Source organism: Lasioglossum baleicum, chromosome 12 (assembly GCF_051020765.1).
Source record: "Lasioglossum baleicum chromosome 12, iyLasBale1, whole genome shotgun sequence".
In the NCBI taxonomy this organism is placed as follows: domain Eukaryota; kingdom Metazoa; phylum Arthropoda; class Insecta; order Hymenoptera; family Halictidae; genus Lasioglossum; species Lasioglossum baleicum.
The window spans coordinates 11,515,806-11,538,872 of record NC_134940.1 but is presented as its reverse complement, the minus strand read 5'-3'; the positions used below and the strand labels follow the sequence as shown (position 1 = coordinate 11,538,872).

The 23,067-nt window shown below is 43.6% G+C and overlaps 1 protein-coding gene across 4 annotated transcripts in view; it reads left to right on the top strand.

The window, feature by feature from the left end:
• Window positions 1–23,067, top strand: part of LOC143214179 (pseudouridylate synthase RPUSD2) — a 209,194-nt gene that overhangs the window by 28,802 nt on the left and 157,325 nt on the right. Inside the window, exon 1 of one of the 4 annotated variants that reach the window (XM_076434905.1) lies at window positions 16,227–17,605. The exons of the other annotated variants lie outside the window; for them this stretch is intronic. Within the exon in view, the coding sequence (XP_076291020.1) occupies window positions 17,456–17,605 (150 nt within the window). The 5' untranslated portion in view covers window positions 16,227–17,455. Of the gene's footprint in view, window positions 1–16,226; window positions 17,606–23,067 lie in introns of those variants that run through there. 4 annotated transcript variants of the gene reach the window in all.

Genomic DNA, 23,067 nt, shown 5'->3' with positions numbered 1-23,067 from the left:
AACCGAGTAACGTTGAGTCATAAAGAAGAAATTTAATAAACCACGACCGTTGCCGTAATTATGGTCTCGGTGTACCGTGTATCCTTAGAGCGGAGGCTGCAGAAAGACCCCCGTTCGTCAGAACATCAAAGCTACTTCGTGGATCGGCGACCAAATATTACTCGGTGAAAGCGTCGGGACGCCGAAATATCCGCAATCCTGGTCCCGTAATCCTGTCATCCTTGCGTGTCTCCTTGAATATCCTGGAGTCTCTACTTCTTCCACAATCTCTCTCTTTCGTGCAAACTCTCTTTTGTTTGCTCCTTCTGTCTCTGGTTGTCTTCTATTCATCTTTTTCTCTTATTCAGTTCACTCCGTTCTCTGTGCCCCTTCTCTGGCAAAAAGATGTTTCCAACAAAGGTTGATCGGCATTCCCTTTTCTACAGAATTCAATACAAAAGTTTTCGACAAGAAATTTTTCTTATAGTTAAACGGGGGTCATTCCGATTTTTTAAATTGGTTAACACATATTTTGGACTTCATAATATTCCAGCTGATGCTAAGACGAATTCAACGATCTACCGAACTATAACCTTAAACCTCGAAATAACGCTAAAATAATTTTGGCCACAAAAAACTGGTTTCCAGCCCACTGTGAACCGAGGGGCCGGGTTTTCTTCGCGGAAACTTGAAGAGAGGCGGCCGTATAGGAAAGAGGCCGATGGTAGGAGGACGGTTATGCGAATAACTCGGAGTCTGGCACGGACATACTCGAAGTCGCTGTGATCGTCTCGCTTCGTCTCTCGCTCTGTGTCTCTCTCCGCTGTCCGGCTCTAACATGCCACGGCCAATTTCTGCTCCGCCGCATTTGTCTCCCTTGCCAATTGCAAATGCCCTCCCGCGAACAGGACACACAACCGGCCCGGGTCACGCATGAAAACGGGGAGACACGCCAGAGAAAAGGGGGCCGAGAGAGAGAGAGAGAGAGAGAGAGAGAGAGAGAGAGAGAGAAACGGATTCCGGATAATTCGGAACGGTCAACGATCGCGGCGCCGATACCCCGAAGAACCGCGGGGAACAGCTGTCGCACGATTTCTCGGAAACCGCGTCGTTCTGACGGTCCAGACGTATATCCGCGCTCTTAGGATGACTCGAATTCGTGGGGCACCGAAGTTCCGCAAACCCGGCATATTTTTTGTTCATTTATAACCGTGATTCAACCGAGTTCACCGCCAGTGATTAACTGGAGCGACGATGAAGGCTGAAATCTGGATCTTTGAACGTTCTTGCGACTTCTGCTTCAGTTCTTCGAGAGGTTCCGTCACCCTCCCGCATTCCCAGATCGGTTGGGAATATAGCACACCCTTGGCATTATGTTGGAGATTCTTGAAAATCGCCAATTGCATCCTGGGACCCTTTTATATTTGGCATTCTCTTGTATTCGCGGAATTTCTTAGGAATACTGGGGAACACTGGGCCCCCTTTCGTTGTATTCCTAGAAACCCTTCTCTCTGTATACCTAGAATCCTTGCCCTATTTTGATCCATTATTAGCGCTTGCATTCCTGGATCCTTTAGAAATACCGGACCCTTGTATTCTTGAAATCCCTACAATGTCTGACTGCTTCATTCTTGAACCCCTTGGAATAATATTTGAGCCCATTGTATTCCTAATACCTTTGGGAATACGAGGACATTTGATCCATTGCATTCCTGAAATATTCTTCGAATATTTGACCATTTATGTCCCTGGTCAATTGTACTTTCATTTTGAACTACTAGATGCCCATACAGGCGCTCGACTTTCAAATTAGAAAGTAGAAAACCATAGTCCCAACCATAGTAGAGAACCCTACTCCTCCGTGTTATCAGTTGGGTACTCTTCCGATTGTGCTTATGAGAATGTCACGAGACATGCGCCATATTTTTCGTACATCTCCTGTCAATCGTATCCTTCCTCCTAGCACCATGACAATTTTTTTTCCTTCTTACAACATTCGTACATTATTCAATGTAACATTACAATTGAGCAAACACAGTTCAGTAAATATTTTGCCACATCTAGAGCCAGAATAGTAATCCCCTCGTTCATCGTGTCACAATAGCTACGCGACATTTACAGATCCAAGTCAGTGAGAAACAACGTTCACATAGACTCATGCTAGAGAAACAGTTGTTCCGACAACACACGGGGGAAATGTATTTAATTCACTCTTCTCCTCGCGCGCTCTCCATTCGCTGTTTTCATTCGATTCTCGAGGAAGATCATCGAAACAGGAAGGGTACAAAGTAGAGTGCGCATTTCCATCTCGACGAGCATTGTTCGGGAACGTTCTCCCCGAATTACACGGCGTCAGCCCCGATATTTCTGCGGAGGGCGAAAACGAAAAAGGGAAAAGGTAGACAGCCGCCGAAAAGGTACGGCGATGGATCGTGATGAGCATTCGCAGTCTCCTCTTTCCTACGAGTTCTCGACGCGGGTCTACTCCGACGGAGGAAGCGTCGCTCGCCGAGTGTCTCTGAAATATCTTGAAAGGGTTGATCATTTCACCATGTTTCGCGAAATATCGTCGAATAGACGGCATTGGCCCGATATTCCATCGGGCAGGACTCGCCGAGTTCGCAGACGGAAATTGCCGAGCTCGCCGAGATACCAATCCGAAGATTAATGCCTCTTTAACTCTCGGACGGCGGATCATTTTTAAATTATATCATTGATGATGTGTTTAAGTTCATGGAATGCTTTATTTATAAACTTCTTAAAACAGATTTTTAAAGGCACTTCGTGTAGACACGTCAATCTTTTTACTGTTGCTAATGCAGCAACTATATATTTAATTAATTCGCCAGATACTGAGTAACTGTATGAAGCTTTTGATACCCTGCGTCAAAATAGACCGAGGCTCCGCTGTCGGAGGGTTAACTCCGAGCAAACAGGTAGTAGTACAAGCAGATCGCTAATTTTATGCATTTGTGACAAAATCGGCAAAATTTTAAGACACTGCTAAATATCCCACTGTGTGGCGGTTCGGCAGAAAATAAATGCGATAAATTGCTAACTAGGCAACTTGGGGAAATAAAAGTCCCCTATTCACCGCGAAACGTCGGGTAACTTCGATGCAAGCCGCGTATCGAGCCGGCGGCCCCAGCCCAACCTGGTTATTCGCGTGGTCCATTACCGAGGAACGACTTCGTGAAGTAAAATACCGATAATAGTAAACCATAGAGGGCGGCACTTAATGGAGAATTTTAAAATCCCCGTCGAATAAGGGAAAAGATTGGCTGAAATCGTTCTCGAACTACCTTATTGTTAAGTTCCCGATGCATTTTGATGGCGGGGGCGGGGTAGAGCCGAACGAGCCAACAATTTCCCGTCGACCGGGCTATTTAGAGCTGAGGGAAGTCGACCATAAGAAATCAGATTTTTCACCTCGAAAATTCGTCGTTGTCGCCGTCGAGGCTGTCATTATGCGCCGTTGCGGGATTTCACAGATCTCCTCTGACCTCTCTCTTCCTTTGCGCGAACCATGAAAAATGGCGGACGCGGTCGGGGGCACTGCACAAGCCCCGAAATATGCTACTTATGTCTCTGCGGCGCGGATGAAAGAGGCTAAGCTTATGCGTTCCCGTCGTTGTCCCCTTTACTGCACTGCAGAACGCCGAATCCCAGACCGCAGAGAACGCCGCACATGCTACCTACGGATCCTCGGATGCTGCGGCAACTTCCGGTTCTGCACCCGCATTCACCGGAAACGGAATATCGTCGCAGCTTCTTCGAGTTTTGCTACTGCCGAGCAACTTTTCTATGATTCCTCGAGTGGCATCGATCATTAGATTATTTCTTGGTGTTCGAATGGGGTTTCTTGGTCGTTGTGCTTCGAGAGGGATGCTCAATGACTCGGTTATTCGATCTTGCGATGCAGACGACGTTCGTTTGTCCGAATAATGCGCGAAAATTCGTATTTCTATTCTCCTTTGTTGAAGATCAATTTTTTGAAATCTATGAAAAAATTATTGAAACAGTAACCAAATTTTTATTTCATATAGAGATTCGCAATCTAATAGGTGTCTTTATTCTAGTTTCTAGTAGGTCTAATAATAATGTGGGATTTTCTAAGGGCTGATTTTCCTCGCTTCCCGTCGAGTCTCCGGTAGAAGAAGCAAAAAGAAATTTTTTCCGCAAAGATTCAAGAGAAAAATGAACCGAGATACTTTATACTACACAAAGGGCGGACTTTTGAAATTTCTCTCCGTGAGGAACTAACAGGTCCTTTGAAGTGCGAACATCAATGTCGACATCGTTTTTGAAGTATCCTAAAAGAGGCATAGGAAACAAGCCATCTTTCTCTTTCGAAGTTTCTTTGGTCGATAAGGGTAATGTGACGAGCAGAGATAATTCCGAAACGGGGACGTAGAAAGCGAAACATCCGCGGCGATCGAAAGGAGGTATCGGTCGATAATATTTACCTTCGTGATTTAGAGTAGGTCGTGTTCCACATGCGCGGTGCATCTGATTTAAAGACTCTTTGTTATTTTTAACGGCGAGTCCGTTCCATTTCCTTTCGTTTTCGTTCACGTTCACGCCGTCGGGGATGAACAATCGATCTTGGTTCTCCCGGTGTCTCTTGCCGGCTTCGATTTTAATTAAAAACGTTAACGACCCGGCGTCCCGCGATGTGTTCCTTCCAATCCAATTAATTGCCACGGGGGAATAAATTAATAGAAAATTCTGCGTTCGCTTTCGATGCCCCGAAAGTAGCCGACCGAATCACATTAAAATGCAACATGAACGTTCATTTCTGTTCGTCTATTTTGTGCCATGGAAAAAGTCAATTGTTCATCTTTATTTCCTCGTCCAATTACATTTTCTTAGATTAAGATCGGCGGATATCAGATTATCAAGAAATAATACGTAGTTAAGACGCAGACAGCGGATCTTCGTGCAAAATTAAAATTTTTTAATCACTGTTAAGTAAACTAAATTCTATTAAGATTCACAAGGTGTGAGAATGTTACAAAAATTCTAGTCTGTAACGCATGAAATCCGCTGTCTATTACGTAGCGTTAAGAATCGTGTCGATTGTAGAAAATATTTCTAGACTGTTGAATACGGATAATGGAGGAAGTTTCCCATGGCCGACGATCGCATAATCACAAAGTGACTCGGCGAACGAGGAAGAAGAGCGTGCACGAACGGATGAGGTAGGTCATGATCCCCGAGCATCTGGCTGCAGCATGGCCGCGTTATTTTTACGTGGAAACTTTTACTCGCGCGGACTCCACCGTGTATACCTAAGCGTAGACGAGGCCCGAGCAAAACAACCGAGACGACACATCAAAGAAATCGTCGCGTCGGCGCGGAGTTCATTCATCTTCCTTGTACTCGTAAATTTTCTCGATCGCGAGGAGTCGCGGGCCCGTGGATCGTCTCTCGGACTCCATGGAAATGTCGCAATCTCTCCGACCGTGGAAAACGATCGAATTAATGTCTCCGAAAGATACTTAGCGTTGAATGGTGGGCCCAAGAACCAGGGAGATCTTCAAAGCACCGGGAGAGTCCATTAAGAGATCCATTAGAGGACCTATGGTTTAAACTTCATTCAAGATTTTTACTTGATCCTCTGGCTCTTCGAAAAGCCTTTAAAATACACTGCAAGATGTCTTGAACTCATGAAAGACATCAGAACCTCTGAAAGTCTTCCTCAGATTCGTAGGATAATCCTCGGAGTTCTTGTGAATCTTCAATAATCCTTCAAAGGACTACCATCGTCTCATGTAGACCTTAAGGATCATTAATTTACCCATTGAGAACATTTTAAGGTATCCTTTAGATCCATTAAGGATCCTCAGAATCGCTGAGAGCCCCGAGAGATCCTTTGGAAAATTTCCAGAGTCCATAAAAAATTCTAGGAGTCCATGGGAGTCCCAAAGTTTCTTCTAGAAGATTGTCAGAATACCTAAGTGTCCATCAATGGCCATTCTTGCTCTCAGACCTCCTGAGAGTCCCACAATGCTTTTTGAAAAGTTCACAGAGACCCTAGGTGTCCATCAGAGTTCACGAAGGATCCTTGAAGTTTGTTGAACTATTTCGAAGGGTTTTGGATACTTCTGACAGTCCTCAAGTCTTCTAGAGTTAGACGAAGCCCAAAAGTCTCCTATAGTTGTGCGAAAGCTTTGTTAGAAAATGATTAACTAGCACGTGCCCAACAACGTTGCTTTGCTTAACTTTCTTAACAGCTGTTAGGCATATTTGCCCGTCAACCCAGCTCATGTCCTCCCGCGATTGTATATTTAGCACAATTACAGGGGAAAGATATAAATGATTCGCCGGGTGATTTATAATCAGTCTCACCTAATCACGTATTTGGACGTTCGCGATACCCACCAATAATTCAGCGTCGTCTGATGGATGATCCCCCGTGCCCCGACGTTTTTGGCATTTTACCCTAATTGCCGTTCGCGTTCTCGTTCCCCGTGCTAGGCCGACCGGGCTTTCAACCACGCAATTTTAAGATCAGAATGAACGTTCGCGTCGACGTCCGCAATACCACTCATCGTTCATTGAAAACGGTTGCACTGTCAGCCGGTGATAGGTCTACCCCGAAAATATACTCCACTTTCCCATCGCTCGCTGATCGTCTGCAAAGTTCGCAGCCAATTTTCTGCTCTCATTTTCCACCCTCCCCCCCAAAATGAAAAAGTTTGATAGACGCCTCTGCAAATCTAATGCTCGAATTAAAAAAAATTAGTTTTCGAAGTGTATCTACCTCTAACCTAGCAGATTAAATTAATAGGATTTATTAAAAGTTGTACAAGTATTTAAAAATCAACATGTGCGACTGTATGAATTATACAATGTCGAAGTAAGTTATAAAATTATCAAAGGGTTAAAATTACCAAACTTAATTTTGGTCTGTAAAACGTAGCCCCTGCTTGATATACGACGAATTTCCCCAGTTTACAGGAATTGCTGCCAGAATTTAACTTAAGCAGTCCGCTTGTAGTCTCGGTGGAATTGAAACCGGTTTCAATTGCGGAGATATTTCCGCGACGGCGAACACTTAATCCCGACACTTTTTCTCGCCGAATTACAGTTGCGAACTTCCCCGCGGCGTTGTTTGCTCCTTGCATTCTTCTGAATAATGCCTGGCACGCCCTCCGTATGCATAGAAACAAGGCTTAAGGGTAGAACGCGGGGTTAGGGCTCGTTGAGTCTGCTTAATTTTGCATCGCAATTAGGTCCCGTGCAAACACGAAAAATTGTTTCCTTAATGAATCTCGCGTTTACATTCCCGTAGCCAATTTTGCCGGGCCATTAATCATGCATTAAAATTCGAACGGCAAACAACGGAAAATAATAATAATATCAAACATTCGGCGATTCCTCATGCAACGGTGGACGGATGGGTCATCGATATACACATATTCCTCGCTCGAGTTTCTTCCGGCATACTCATTATTATCGGCTCATTAAGCACGCAGTGTCCACAGGCACGTGGCGTTTCATTTTTAATTTTTATTCGGACAATTTGCATTATTCAACTCCATTTGTCGACCGTGTGATTGCGATAGGAGGTCCCAGGAGTGTAGTTCATAATTATTCCAACGTTATTATCGCCAACAAAAATCGTTTATTAAAGACAATGCCGCAACATGGACGAATCTTTGTTGAATTTGAAGACTAAAATTTTTGTGCAGCATCGATTAAACGAATATAAAATTTGTTAAGTTTTCAGAAGATTCTAATATTGATAAGCGCGTTGATAAAATATTTATTAATGGAAGCAGAAAATAATGAGAAACTGTGTCGTCTTGTTCGAGTGACGTTTGTCTGGTAGAATACTCGAAGGCACCGTCCAAAAATTAGTTTTCCCGAAATGTCGTTTAGTAGAGACAGGAAAAAAAATAATTAATGACAGTAATCGAGGGTTGCCAGACGGGTCGAAAGCAGCCAAAAACCCGTCACTATATTTGTCCCAGCGTGGATATTGATTGATCGTCCCGTATCCGGTCGAGTCGCCGTGCTTTTTCGTTTTAATCCATCAGCTGGCTTCCCGAGCCCACTTTTATCGGCCCCGGAAAGTCGATCCTCTGTCAACGTTGCAGTTGCACAACGGGAAGTTTCGCGATCCATTACCGATCCCGATCTATCCCTCATCTTTCACTTTCACGCGAACTTCGAAATTCGAGAATCGTCTACAGCGGACCACCAAAAAATCATCCCTTGAACGTCTCAATGAATCCTTTCGAAACCAGAAGGGAACCCTCAAGACACATTAAATAATTTATTTATGGGAAGAATGTGTTAGTAAAATTTATTATTTTGGTCTGTATACAATTTTTAAAGGACGAAAGATTTTTGGTCCCTATTTCTTACGATCGATGAAGAAAATGTTCGTTTTGATTACAGATCTGCAGTCTAGTAATGTAGATCGATTGCGCGACGCCTATTACGTTTACGTAACACTAATTTTCAAACGCACGCGCTTTCGCCGCGTTATAGTTGCAGGAAAAGAAAGTTAAGAAAGTACGGAGATCCTATCGACATTTCAGAATACTAATCCATATTCCATTGTTGGCTATTTTTATGTAATTCAGGTTCAGTATGTGAACTGACAAATCGTCGAAGCTTTTAGTGGATATTCATATTTTTGGATGAAGTAGTAGGTCTACACTGTTGGTCTACATAATTTTTAGCTCGTTCATATAAAAAGAGAGGAAGACACGAAATATTACAATATTTCTACGAAGAGCAAACCATCAGTATTTGAAAGAAAATCGCAGTTTGTACGAATAATAGCAAGCGCGCGATCTATTACTTTGGATCATAAATAATTTCTGTTTCTGGGAACAACCGCTAACGATGCATTTATCATCCTAATGACTCGACCGACCGAATAAACGACAGTCGAGTCGCACCGGATAATGGCGAATATACATATAATGTATAATTGATTAAGATAAAATTGTTGTTCACCTCATCGACAACTAAACCATGACACACCGACTCTATTAAACATTCACGAACAATGTTCTGAAACAGAAATATTAACGCCTTCGATACTGAGAACTTCATTATCCACTAACATTTGTTTCTAATAATAAATAAATGAGGCTCGCGTGAAGCACACAAAATTCGTGCGGCATCAACGCGTTAAATTACACGTTTGCAACTTCAGGAGTTAGACGTCCAATCCTGATGTGGTCGATATATCGATCATTCATTCTCGAATAGCTTCAGATTCCGTAGAACATCGTCGAAGAATTTTGCTCGTGCTTTGCGTCGACGACACCTGGGCGATGTAAATTTTGTTCCGGTGCAAAAGTGCTACGGTATATTTATTGTGTAGCTTGGCGTAACAAAATCTCTGCTTCCCGTTAATGAGGGACCAAGAGGGAACAATGGAGGCCGGGGATTGACCAAGGCGACCCGTGGATATTCGGAGGGAAGACGATTCCGTGGAGCCACCTGTCGACGATTTGTCATTCGGTGGGCATAGCTGAACGGATAATTTATCGCTGGTGCTTCGAGAGAGGAGGCTCGGGCATAATGGACGCTGTCTCTGATCCGCGATCGCGACTCGGTGATTGGCGGACGATAAATGCACAACCAGGAATCTCTCTCTTCTGCGATACACATAAAGTCGGACGGCGACGTTTCACTTCCACGTACCATTTCGTCCGTCTTACGTAACGATCATCGTCTTACTTCTTGCTTCAGCATTGCTGGACGCACCGTGTCTCTTATGCAGTTCACCCTCGACGTGCATGCACCGCCGTTTGTGATTGTTCGGCTGCGAGCCTTTGTTAGAAACGATTTACGAGACACCGCGATTTTATTTGGCGCTGTTCATCGGAGAGTGCCGAGGATTAATTACACGCTTTATGGGTTTATTTATTGCTTAAGGTTTTGGTACCTCCGTCCTCCGCGTCTTGGGAGAGTCATCTGTATCAATTTTGTTAAATCCATCTTATCATGAGATTTTTCACCTTCAAACTTTTGTTTTTTGCGCTGCGAGCTTTTCATTGTTTCAAGTTTCAGCCTTCGTCCTCCATTACAGTTCTTCCCGCCAGCGAGCGCATTCGACCGAACCGGATAAAATCGGCGAAATCGGCGAAACGATTTTGCGGCATGAAAAACTCCGGGCAGAAAACAAATGGCTCCGCAGCGGAGTTCGCGTTAAGATGTGAAATTATCGTTTCCCTGTCCAATTAACGTCGCAACGGGTCCCTGAAATTGCGAAGTGGTGTAGGACAGAGAGAATCATCGAGCGGGCCGGGGCCGCCATCTTGCCGTTCCATTTTCCCGCGTTTAAATCGGCGTTCGAGTGGCGTCAGCGAACGGCGGTTGTTCGCGAAAATTCGCGAGAAGAGAGGAGGCTGGGACGCGTTTATTGGGAGGATAATTTTGGTCCGCGAATCGAGTCGTTAATTTCAGGGTATCCATTACGACGATCGCTCACGGGACACTTGTGTCGGCGCTCTCTATTCCTTCCACTCTCTCTGTGTTCCTTCTCTCTTACCGCTCTCTGTTTCTTCTTTCTTACCGCTCTCTGTCTCTCTGTCGTTGATCGCCTGCTCTCATTGTCAAAAGTGGCGGCGTGTCCAGAGCTTCTCCCCTTGCCAGCTTACAAATATCACGGAGAGCAAATAGCCTGGAGTGCCAGGGCTCTTTGTCCGCCGTGGCCGTCAGAGCAGATACGTGGCGACCGTATATTTCACCGTCCCGTTCGTTGCTCCACGCTCCTCGGAAATAAAGGACGCTTCCTTTTTGATCACGACCCTTGTCCGTTCCTCACGCTCGCTCGCTGTTCCTGGAAAACACCGGGTTGCAGCCCATTCGGCCTTAAATGGACCCTAACTGCTCCGACCTGGTCCAATCTTCTCTCTTTGCTTGCGCGTGTTTTCCTTGTGATTCTCCCGTTCATTCGGTTTCCTTAATTTAGCACCCTCTATGTTCCGTGTCATGATGTCAATTTTTCTACAAATGCACCAACTCATCCCTCAACTTAATGGAGCATTCCGCACAATTTTGTGACTACCTCGATGCACCTTATTTTACAAGTCTATTGCGATTGCTCGAAGTCATGCGTTCCATCTATGGAATTTTATTGTACATTTTCCAAAACGAGATAATTTTTTATCATACAAATTCACCCCTTTCGCACAACCTCTCTGAGGAACTAATAAAGTCCATCTTCGGCTGCAATGAATTTTTCCCGTGCAGTGCAGTCGCTCGTCGACGAAGAACGAGACGTCCTTTCACTGGTCCGCGGATTGCATCCCGCAGCCTTGGCAAAAGAGAAACCGATCCTCCCGTAAACGATCGAAGGTTTTCGCTTGTTTATTCATCAAACCCCCTCCTCGCGCGCGACGTCGAATGTTTTAAATTCTCATTAGCCGTCCACTTAACGAGCGGCCCGTAATTCATCGCAACAACAAAAGAGGAATGCTTATCTGTTCATCGGTGGTTTATCGGCTCTCGCCCAGGAGAATGCGTTAATCGACGTCCCATTAGCATCCGCGGACCAAGAGTTTCACAATAGACCGGCTTATCACCGCGCTGCGGATGTTTGTGCATTTATACCGAGCATCGGCACGCGAACCCCACAATGGCCGTGTAATAAAAAAGGTTACTTTCGCGAAATTCACGGGTTTTATCTCTGCCCAACGCAGCCCTTACCGCGAGGCCGAACGTATTTCTCCGCAATCTATGAAATCATTCGTGTAACGCGAGGCGGGCAAATTACTCCTCAAAACTGTTGGAAACACTTGTGAACAATTAATAAGACGCGAAATGTTCTTTGATTAGCATACTAAACCCTTGCCGTATTTTAACGAGTCAGACTCGTCATGAAAGTTTTAAGAAAGTCTGACAAATATGAATATTGTCTTTCTTTTTAGATGAAATAAAATTTGATTCGTTTGCAATCAATATTTAAGCATTAAAATAAATGGAGCCATACAAAAAATATAAATTTTCTTATCCCTTCTACGACATTTTTGGGGATAAAGACGTTTTAATCGCTGTAACTGTAAATAAAAAGGTACGGCGAGGGGTTAATATTGAAATATTTGCGTCGCGATCATTCGCAGTCTCGCGGATTTTATAGTACATTTATAGGAGAATTAATCACATGAAAATTGTAGGACAGTTAAAAAATTTTAAATATATTATTTTTCATCTATCAAAATTATTTAGAAAAGAAGGAACATTTGGTTAATCGCTGCAGACAATTGTTATTTTGCATAAGGATCCGCAGTCCAGTAATAACCATTTATTATATTAATTAAGGGGAAAAAGTTACCCTCTTTCTGCCAGTGCCGGACGAAACGCGTCACGTGACCGGACGTAAAGTGGGGGCACGAATCGTAATCTGGCGACTCTGGTGTGGGGTTCTCGTTAAGGGTTAAAGTACTTCACAGTGTTCCCAGGTGAGTGACAGAACTAAAAGAAGTCGAATAGAAGTTGAACGTGTTACATTATACACACGTCCGATACAGTTGTTCTCTAGCAGCACCGCTAATTGGCAAATTAGTTTCCGCGCGGAGATTTGCAATAACAGCGATAATTCCCCGAGGGTCTCGGCCAAGGGAAGAGAAGGAGAGAAGGAGCATTAAGCTTGTGGAAAGTTTCGCGAGAGTCTCGGGCCGAGATATTTTCAAGGGAATTCAAGGTTTCCTTCGGAGTACCGCAAAAGGGGCGTTCTCGATTCGCGGCACGATTTCGCGCGCGTGCACCATATCGAACGGCGCGCGTTACGTCGAGTTACGTCGTCGGTGTTGCGCAAAAACTCGCGTGACGAGTCGCCGAGAACGCACACGGTGTCAATGACTGGGAAATCTCGCGACGCGGCGTCGATAATCCAGCCGTCTGCCCGTCGATACTCGCGTTATCGACCGCTCGTTAGCGATGGGATCGCATCCGCCGCACGAAAACGCGGACAGAATTATTTTTGCTACCTATCTGTTTAAATTAATCAAAATTTTACTAGGTTTCTGGATTTAGAAACCCATAATTTTGCTTCTTTGAACATACTATCATCAGTAGACAAATAGACCGCAGATCTTTATGCAAAGGGTATAGCCGGATAAGATAGTCAAAAATGCCCTTGAACCGAATTTTATCGACGATGTGCCATTCGATAGAGCACCAAGTTAAAACATACCGTGCAAAATTTCAACCCTGTATCTCGATCGGGAGGGTAGTTATGGGGTAAAATCGAAAAATCAGTTTTTGGCCTATTTTCCCTAGTTAATGACGTTTAGAAATTCTGAAAAAAATTTGTTGGAAACGTAATTGATATTTCTAGATGTAATGTTTATACTGTAGAAATATTAATTAAGTTGATTTTATTGTTTAATTACTTCTGTAGAATGCTCAAGGTTTATCAGAGCCTGATAGACTTACAGAATAAATAGAACGTAACAATTTTAAGGTTAGCTTAGTTCTTCGCGGAATAAACGTCGAAAAAATCGGTTTTTATTTTTTTTTTTAACAACGGCGCACCAAACCGAAAAATCTGAAAAAATTCATGAACAATACTTATAACAATATACTGCTACTGTAAAAATATAAATGTGGACACTCTAGAACTTCCATGTGAAATCTGCATTTTTTCGATTTTTTTGAGGTTTTTGATTTTTTACAAGCACGATTTTCATTTTTAAAATCTGAAACTAATTGCAAAGTATGTATTTGGGTTCTTGACATGTGTCAGATTTTTTTTTCAGAATTTCTAAACGTCATTAACTAGGGAAAATAGGCCAAAAACTGATTTTTCGATGTTACCCCATAACTACCCTCCCGATCGAGATACAGGGTTGAAATTTTGCACAGTATGTTATTTCTTGGTGCTCTATCGAATGGCACATCGTCGATAAAATTCGGTTCAAGGGCATTTTTGACTATCTCATCCGGCTATACCCTTGTCAATCTGGATAACATAAAATAAATGGATAAAACGTTATAAATGGTTCAATTTATCTTTCGGATATGTTGTAATAAATGTTTTCAGAGTTAGACATATTAACGGGTTAAAAAGTCGTGGCACTAAAATAACATAAATTGATGAATGAGCCGACGCCAATGCGTTCAAGTATCAGGGAACAATCAGCAGGTTTCGCGAATGAAATTGGCTTACCCCATGCAAACCGGAGGTCCGCCATCGGCGAAATCCGAAGAGCGGATCGACACCACCGCAAAGGCAACCCATAAAACACCGAAACGCCGGGCAAAGGGCCGGTAAAAAGAAACCAGCTCTGTCGGGTCGCGCGTTCCTGTGTCGTCGAACGAGCAAACCCCCGCCAGCAATCAATCCCTGTAAACGCGATACGTATCGCGCACAAAGCTGACACGGGAAGCCTTCCATTTTAGAAGGGCCGCGAAAAGTAATCCCATCGGTCTACGTGTACAAAAAGGAAAACCAAAGAACAGCGGACACAGAATCGAATTTTTTCGCAAAACTTGCGAATAAGTTTTCGGCTAGGGTTGGTTCTCGAGGTGGATTCGAGGTCGGAGGACTGGGAATGGTGGTTCCTACGACACGTTTTAACGATTTCCCTCTTGGTTCTCGTGCGAACAAGTTCTACAAGATTGATAGAACCTTCGTGGACCGTTCGAGAGCACGAAGTTTCCAAGATGCACGAGTTCGCGTGGACACACGGTTTCATTCTCGATTTTTTAAATTTGGTTCAAATCCTTTTTACCTCCTGGTATTTCCTCAAAATCAATTACGGCGTCTCGAAAAATTCGCCGGGTCCCAAAAATTGTTAAGATCCAGCATGTATTTTCGCAGAAAAATCACAGATTTATGTAGATCGTTCCATTCGCCAGAGACGTCAACCAGCAGCAAGAAGAGATCGTTCTGCAAAGGAAACGGGCGATATTTACATGTTCCGACAAGTTCGGCCAGATACAGGGAAGCAATAAATTCTGATGGGCAATAAATTATTCAAATTCACGCGATCGGCTCGAGACGAGTGTGCTGCGGGCAATTCGACTCGGTTTCGGAGAAAGCAGAAAAGCCGATCATCTCCGCGAAAAACCGGGCTAGGTGGACGGCTGATCAGCAAGTGTAATGACGCCGCATTAATATTAATATTCGGCATTCGTCTCCGTCGCGAACAGACGAACGTTTGTCCATCAATATTTGCACGGATGTGCATGCTCGCCGGGTGCAACGCCGCTGTTTACCAAAGCCTCTCATTTCTGCTCGGTTTTAATGGCGTCGTGGCCCTCTCCAATAGCCGTCTGTTTGCGACCGTCGTTCGAAGCACCGTCGTTTACCAAACTTGCTTTTATAACCGCTGTTACACTTTATTTCGCCGGTTTCGTCCGGCGATTCGATAACGCCTCTGAAATCGCACCAGTTGCTTCGTCGAAGAATTGTTCCATTATTCAACGACAACCTTGAAGATTTCAATGCACCGAACTCGAATTCGAAAATCGTTTATCTCTACCACCCTTGATTTTTGAGAAATCTAATTTTGGAGGAGTAAAATTTTCCATTTTGCGAATTTTTTCTGTCTTAACCGTAGAAGTTACACGATCGATTCTTACTGGAGATGCTTCTGCAGACTTTCCCATACTCAATGATTTTTTTTATAAGATTACAGACGTTTAATTATATTTAAAGAATTTTATTGGCGTATCGAATTGCAATCTCTGCTCGTCTTATACAGATTAGGAAATCGACGGAGGATCGATGAGACAATCACGGTTAAACGTGTCGATAGAGAAATTATTTCGCGATTGTACAGCCGCTGCTCGAATGTTTACGATTAAATTGAGCAACAATTTCCATCCGACTCTCGCAAGTAGCTTCGAAGGTCTGCGAGAGGAGAGAGAGAGAGAGAGAGAGAGGGGGTGGGCAAAACGGGGAATTATTTACATTCTCGTTAAATATAATAACCGTCCGACGGGTGCAATCTAAAATTGGGCATACACCGGGGGGATCTAACTGTATCTAACTTCGCGGCCGACGGATACTCGTAGACTATCAAACGAGATCCCATATTGCGCCCTATCTCCCTGGACGAATCATATATTTATCGGTGGAGTGTCGGCGGTGGCCGACGCGCCGCAAACGAGCTCGGCCGAAATCCCATCAATGAAAAAGCGAGCCATCTCTCGCGGAAAAATTGTGTCTGTTTTTACGCGGGCATCCCTTAAAAATCTAAAAAGCTAGATTGGTAGACGTGTATATCTAGAAGTCAGAAAAAATAAAATCTGCACAAATTGAGAGATGAGATCCTCTAAACTATGAACAGGATGGCAACCTCAAACGAAATAAAAATTTTTGAGGTTGCTACCCTGTTCGTTTAGAGCATTTCATCCCTCAATCTGGGCAGACCTTATTTTTTAAAACAGGAGCAGAGATAATGCTGTAATGATTGATGTTCGCAGATGTTCTAAATTTTTTCATGGTTTAAATCGCAACTGCTCAATTTTTGTCATAAGTGCAGAAAAGTGAAAAACAAAATTGTAAATACATTAGACGAATTTAAGCAATACGGAAAAATTTTACCTTAAGTAAGTACAGCGGACTGCGCAAACCGAGGTACGAAACGTTCCATCTGAAAGCCCTATTGACCTGAAACTACTCCAACGACAGAAATCATCCCTTTCACTGACGTGGGAAGGTAACCAGGAAAACAGTAGAGTATCTATTAAACGAGGGAAAAAGTAAGGGTGTAGAAGTCAGACGGGCAAAGTGAAGCGTACGAACGGTTTGCGTCGGTGTCGGCTTGCGGGGGTGTGTTGGGGTTGTGGGTGGTGGGCAGCAGGAACAGGAGTAGCAGGAGTAGCAGCAGCAGCAGCGAGGGAACGTCTGTCGGCCTAGAAGCAGCTCGATCGTGCGTCGACGGTGGGGGTAGAGGATACGCGGCCATGTGCTCGCGCGTCGACGCTCGATCGGCGATCAGTCGTAGCCGCGCGCTCTCTTCGAGCACGTCGTGTGTTTCCGAACGCGTGATCCTCGCACGACCGCGATCTACAAACCGACGATACAATAATCACAACGCACGTCCTCAAAAGAGACACGATACCTGAAACGATCAACCAAACCAAACCAAATCAAACTCCAACGATGACGTCAGTGTGCGCCGAGTGCTCGCGCGTGTGATCTTTGATCTACCGAGCGCGGAATACATTGTGCGATCCGAACAGGGTTTTAACGGAGAGGTCGACAAGGTCAAGCGAATTCACACGCGGAGCATAAGATGCCCCGGTGATTCGGCACCGATTTTTCCGTATCGATTTCGTGCCTCAATCCCGTGTGTCGATCCTAGTCGCTCCTTGAGGCCGATCGTGTTTCTCCGTTCCGGTTACCATTCGGAACGGTTTGATTTGTGAGGGGGTAGGAGCCGAAGAGAGTTCACCTAAACCCAGTGTGTCATTTAATCGGGCCGGTGTGACGCATCCTGGCGCGTTGTTCTCGCCGTACAGTGGAATCGTCGACGATCGTGCCGCGATCATGCACCACACGGCGCCCTGGTACCTACCCTGGGGCCTGAAGCTGGTGCCGCTGCCGATCCCGCCTGGACATCCCGCTTCCGGCATACCGAATCCCGGACTGCACCTGCTAGCGCCGTTGCCAGGGATCTACGCCCCCGAACCGAGAAAGGTAGGAGTCGTTCCGAGCCGCTTTGCAATCCCCACGAACGATCGTTCGTCCCGGAACTAGCCGTCGCTGATCGATCCCAAGGATTCCTCATCGATTTCTATCGCTATATTACAGTGGTCCAGCTTAAATTGGAGAACGTTACACATTTTTGCATCGGTTGGTCGATGTTTGACTTCGTTTCGCTGCGTCTAGGAATGCACGGATAGTGGAGAATGTGAATTCTTGGCTGGTAGAGCTAGTTGCAAGCTTGCATTGTGAGAATTTGTTTAACACTGAACCTACCGACCATTAAAAGTGAGTAGTGTCGCTTTACGTTGATCAATCTTTCGGATTCCTCATCAATTTTTGTTCCTACATCAGTGATCCTCGAGTTGGAGAACGTTGTACGATGTTTGCCTTCGTTTCACTGGGCCTAGGGATGCCCAGATCGTGGATGGTGTGAATTTGGTAGATTGGAGGTTTGCTCTGCGCGCACACACATTTGTTTGACGAAGTTTGAGAAAGGGATTTGCAGTCGTTTGTGTAGAGGATTTCATGCTTGTATGGTTGGTTTGGTGAATTTTTAGCAAGTATTATTATTAGGAGTTTGTTACAGTGCAATTTGATGTTTAAAGTAGTTGGATTCAAGTCTGTCTTCATTTGTATAGAGGATTTCTAGCTCGGATTGTTGATTTTTCGTATTTCTAGCAGGAACAATTATTGAGGGTCTGTTACAGTGCAATTTAGTGTTTGAAGTAGTTTGACGGAGGTTTACATTCGTTTGTACCAACTGCCCGATGCCTAGAAAAATATTACAATTGCAGAAATAGACATTCCCTCTCAGCGTTTAAATCTTTCGAAATATTTTGCATACGAAAAGTCAGTAAAAATTCTCTCACAGAATTTTATTTCTCGAATAACCGGCGAAGGATTTTTCTCCACTGTTCGTTCGAAAATCAACCGATTAGGGGCGGACGCATATCGTTTTATTGTTTTCTGTTAAACAGCGGAATCGTTTGCTGGCGGTGTGCGGCCGCATCAGCGGAACTCTGATTAAAACTGCATAGTTCATCGTACGGAGTTTGTCGATCGTAAAGGGTTAAACGGGGGTAAACGTTCGCAGCCGTAAACCTTCGCCCGTAAACGAAACTTTTATTAGTTTACATTAGCCGCGAGCCGGTAAACCATTAGGCTCGTGTTATCAGTATATTTTGAACAGTCGGGCTACGATAAATAATTATTATTTATCGACGAGAACCGCTTTTGAGATCGTGAAACGCACGCTCGTGCATTCGCATATTTCATGTCGAAATTAATGTCCTTTGACGAGAGAGAAGAATATTTTCTCTGTTGGGCTAACTCCGAGATTTGGTCTATTCGTTTTGTCGGATGAGGCGTTTTTTGCGAAAGTTTATCGTGGGGTTTCTTTTTTTAATTGTTTTTTCAACGTAGTCGGCGGTTCGAGAGAGCCGAGCTCCAACAGTTGTCTCTCCGCGCGTTAATTATCGCCGCTCGTAAAAGTTTCACGCCTCGGCATGCTTCAAGGTGTCGTTGTCAACAATTATATAATGTTTTATTTTCGACCAGAGCCAACTTTTGCGCTCGTGGCTCGCCGTTTTCGATCGACATCGAATTTTTTCCAAATTCGACCTGCCAAAAATCGCACCCGAATTAATCATAATAACCTGGTTCTATATTTTACTGAGGATTTCACAATTATACAGATCAAGTAAAAAATTTATGAAACATCGTCGGTTATTATAAAATCATTCGGTCTTCAAAACGTCTCAAAAAATTGACCGAACCATCGCCAATACATGTAAGTCGTGAATTATTATTAGACTGCGGATATTTATGAAAAATAAAAATGTTCTGTTGTAAGAAATAGGAGCCAAATATATTACATCCTTTAAAAATTGTTCTCGGTCCAATTTGATATATTTCACCGAGAATTCTCCCGGTCCAATATTCAACCTCGCAAGCAACAATTCTCCGCGGAAAGTCTTCTTTTTAATTTCGTGTCACGGAGAAACTCCGAAGCAGAACTTCTGGAAAAATCTGAACGGGTAGAACGTAATTTCCAAGTGGCGTTTTCCGAGGAGAACGGTCGCATTTCACTCGACGTCAGATTAATTTCGCGAGGTCTTGGAGAGCTTTCGAAACACTGTCACTTTCTCGAGGAAATACGATTCTGAAAAATTGGAAAGTATTCATTCCCAGGTAAGCAGTGCTCTCCCGGAATGATTAGTTACGCGACGCGCCCTGTACAATCGATTTCGCAATGTTCGCCGACGACGCGGAAAATAAATAGACGCAGGAAGTTATCGGTAATAGTTCCATAAGTATTCCAGTCGTTTTGCGAATTGATGGACTCGCGAGCACGTTCTGTGAAACAAAGGTGAGTCACTCGCTCAAATATCGTAGTCCGTGGCTTTGTAAGAATTATTCTCTCTCTCTCCTCGATTCTTTTCATTTGCCAGAAGGTCGCCGGTAAACGCAGAGCAAACACGCTGAAACGATAAAGCCATTCTTATGGATCCACGATTGTTTGCGATTAATCGACCACCTGGCACGAGAGAATCGCTAACTGTGTTTCCATATTTCTGTCTCGACGTTTTAGAATTCTGATTAGCGGGAATTATATCGAGCTGGAGGACGAGCGCCTCCTCTGATCCTGCAGATAGGGAATTCTAATTTGTCTCGAGAACACGCGGAACACTTCCCTGAGAACACGATTCATTTTTTAGTAATCGGAAGGTCGGCTTTATGCTGGAGATGACGAGCGATTATAGGCTTCTGAAAGAGAATGTAATAAAAAATATTTTACTCCAATTTTCTCGCATACTTCATAAATTCACAAAATGCAATAATGTTTTTTAGTGAAAGTAATGTGAACATAGTCTTTTTATTGTCTACATAGTAAAAATACAATTTCGATCGAATCACAATGTCTAATAAAAATTGCATGAATGTATTAAAAATTGCAATTTGAGAAATAGTATTTTACGTGATTAAGACCGAGATGGATATTTCAATTTCGTTGATAGAATCGCAAGTGATAATTATAGTCGACGGTGGATTAGGAGGTGGAGCGACTGATTAATTGGCTGATATAATTCACGTCAGGAATTCCTCGGTGATTTTTGACGGACCGTTCGTGGTCGTTGGATTTTTTTATCGCCCTCGCGAAGCTTTGTATATTCGGTTTTCGGCTGTCCAAAGAATTTCGCGGTATTACGGAACGCGTGAACGCGTTTAGGAACGTGTTCGCGCGCAACAAACGTGACACGCGCCCTCGCTGTTTATTTAAACGGAATGGCTGTCAAATCGTTTGCGGTCTGACCGTTTGTGGTTCGACCACTCGTGGTCTTGGGGAAAATTTGTGCTATTAACGCGGTGACTGTATATCTAGCTGCATACGTATCAGCATACAGCCGGCCGCTATATCCTTGCAGATATAAGTGCATAAATTATCGCGGTGCACAGTTGCGCAAATTATTCACAGCCTGCTGCCCTTTGTGCCACTCAAAAACATACGGCACTATTCAAAAGCAGCTTCGCAACTCACAATGTTAGCAATTCAAGCGAATATTCTTGTAGTTTCTCTTTCAACTTTACAGCTTCTGGAAAAATGAACAAATTATGGACAATTTATGGTTGCTTACCGGAAAGATTCTTTCTCCGTTTAGGTATCAATTCCAGCTATTTTAATGTTGCATAATGATCTAAATGATTGGTTTTTGGAATATCATATTAATCGTTTCCGTTAAATTTTTCTAAGTTTGTATTTAATCGTTTGTAACGAGCCCAATTTTAATTTCTTTGTTATATAAAGATTTGTACACATTGTTCAAACATATGTAAAGATGTCTGTAAAATTTCATTACAAAAGGCTCAGCAGTTTTACAATTAAAAAATCGCAAAGCCTAAAATAGCAGCTGTTTCTCACTTGTGTACTTATGCGTTTGAAGCAATCACAATTTTGACTTTTTCATCTCCAAAAAATTTGCACACATTCTCGAAACATGTATGAAAATGTCCGTAAAATTTCATTGCAAATGCTCCCGTCGTTTCCTGGTAAAGAAATTGCAAAATAACGTGCCGGTGTATAATATAAAATCGTCTTACAGTCTGTTGGAGAGTTTGCTGTAGTGTGTGCATTAGGTTAAAGGTCTCGTGCGGATGACAGGATAGATCGCGCGAAGGACTGTTCACGCGAGTATCGCGTCTATTTCGAAGTTTCCAGGGGGTTGGTGGGTTGATTTAGAGGCGATTCGAGTGGGTCGCTGGCCAAAGACTGTTATCCATTGTTCTGGCAGGACTCCTTCCGGTGTCCCTTCACTTTTCCGGATATTTCTTTGCCTCGAATTTATGGTTTCCATGGGTGGCTCTGTAGGAAGCGGACGCTTCCGATACCGCATAAGATACAAGGCTCGAGTGCCGAGCACGAGGAAAGGGGAGCACGTGTCTCGCATGTTCACGTGCGCTTATCGTCGGGCGAGACCTCGATTTTTCAAACGTGAATATTCTGACACCCTTCGATTTAATCTCCGGCCGAGGCGTCCGTTTAATCTTCCATCTTCTCGTTGCAAATGGAAACTTTGTTAAAAATTCAGTCCAACTAAATGCCTCGTCACTGCTACGATTTTTCTAGGAATTTTCTAGTACTCGAAATATTATTAAAAAACTGCTTCATGAATTTTGGTATTTTATTGAATTTTATCGAATTGAAATTCTGTGTGTATAGAATCATGAATGAGTTATTAGTGGACTATGCGTTTATAATAAAAATGACTTGTAAAGACTTACTTTCGACTTTTCAAAATTATTAAAAGAGGAAATTCATTTTTATTGAGTTCCTGTTTCCTAGAATCGACGTTGACAATTTTTATTTTGCATTTAAGCACTTTAAAATATTTACGAGCTTTATAGTATGGATATCCACAATTTAAAAAATTGCTTTACCACCCGAAAAAATAAAAAAATAAAATTCGTTGAAAAAGGATACGATGAAGCAAAGTGACTGTATTAATCGAAGTGCATTTGGTGAATGCACGCGCGCGTCGCTCAACGCTTGCGTTAAAACGCCGGTGCATACAACAGTGTAGCGATCGACGACGACGTCGACGTATGCAAAAGCGCATCGGTGTAATCGCCTAGTAGATTGGACGGATAATGCACCATTAATTGGCAGGTATCAAGAATTTATCTGTAGATCGATCGTTATCGTCGAATTAGCGCGTCTCGTTATAATAATACTTTGCTGCGCGAGTGCATCGAGGCGCGAATGCATTAATGCATTAGTGCATTAATCTGTTGGTAGATTGGTGAGCATTGATAGGACAGGGAGCAGCAGCGCACTCGCGCAAACGACACGCCGTTGTAACAGTACACGAGTGCAATAATCCATTAACGTATCGGTGCATCGGTGCATCGGTGCATCGGTGCACTGTTGCGCTGGTGCGTCGTAGCGGCGATAAATT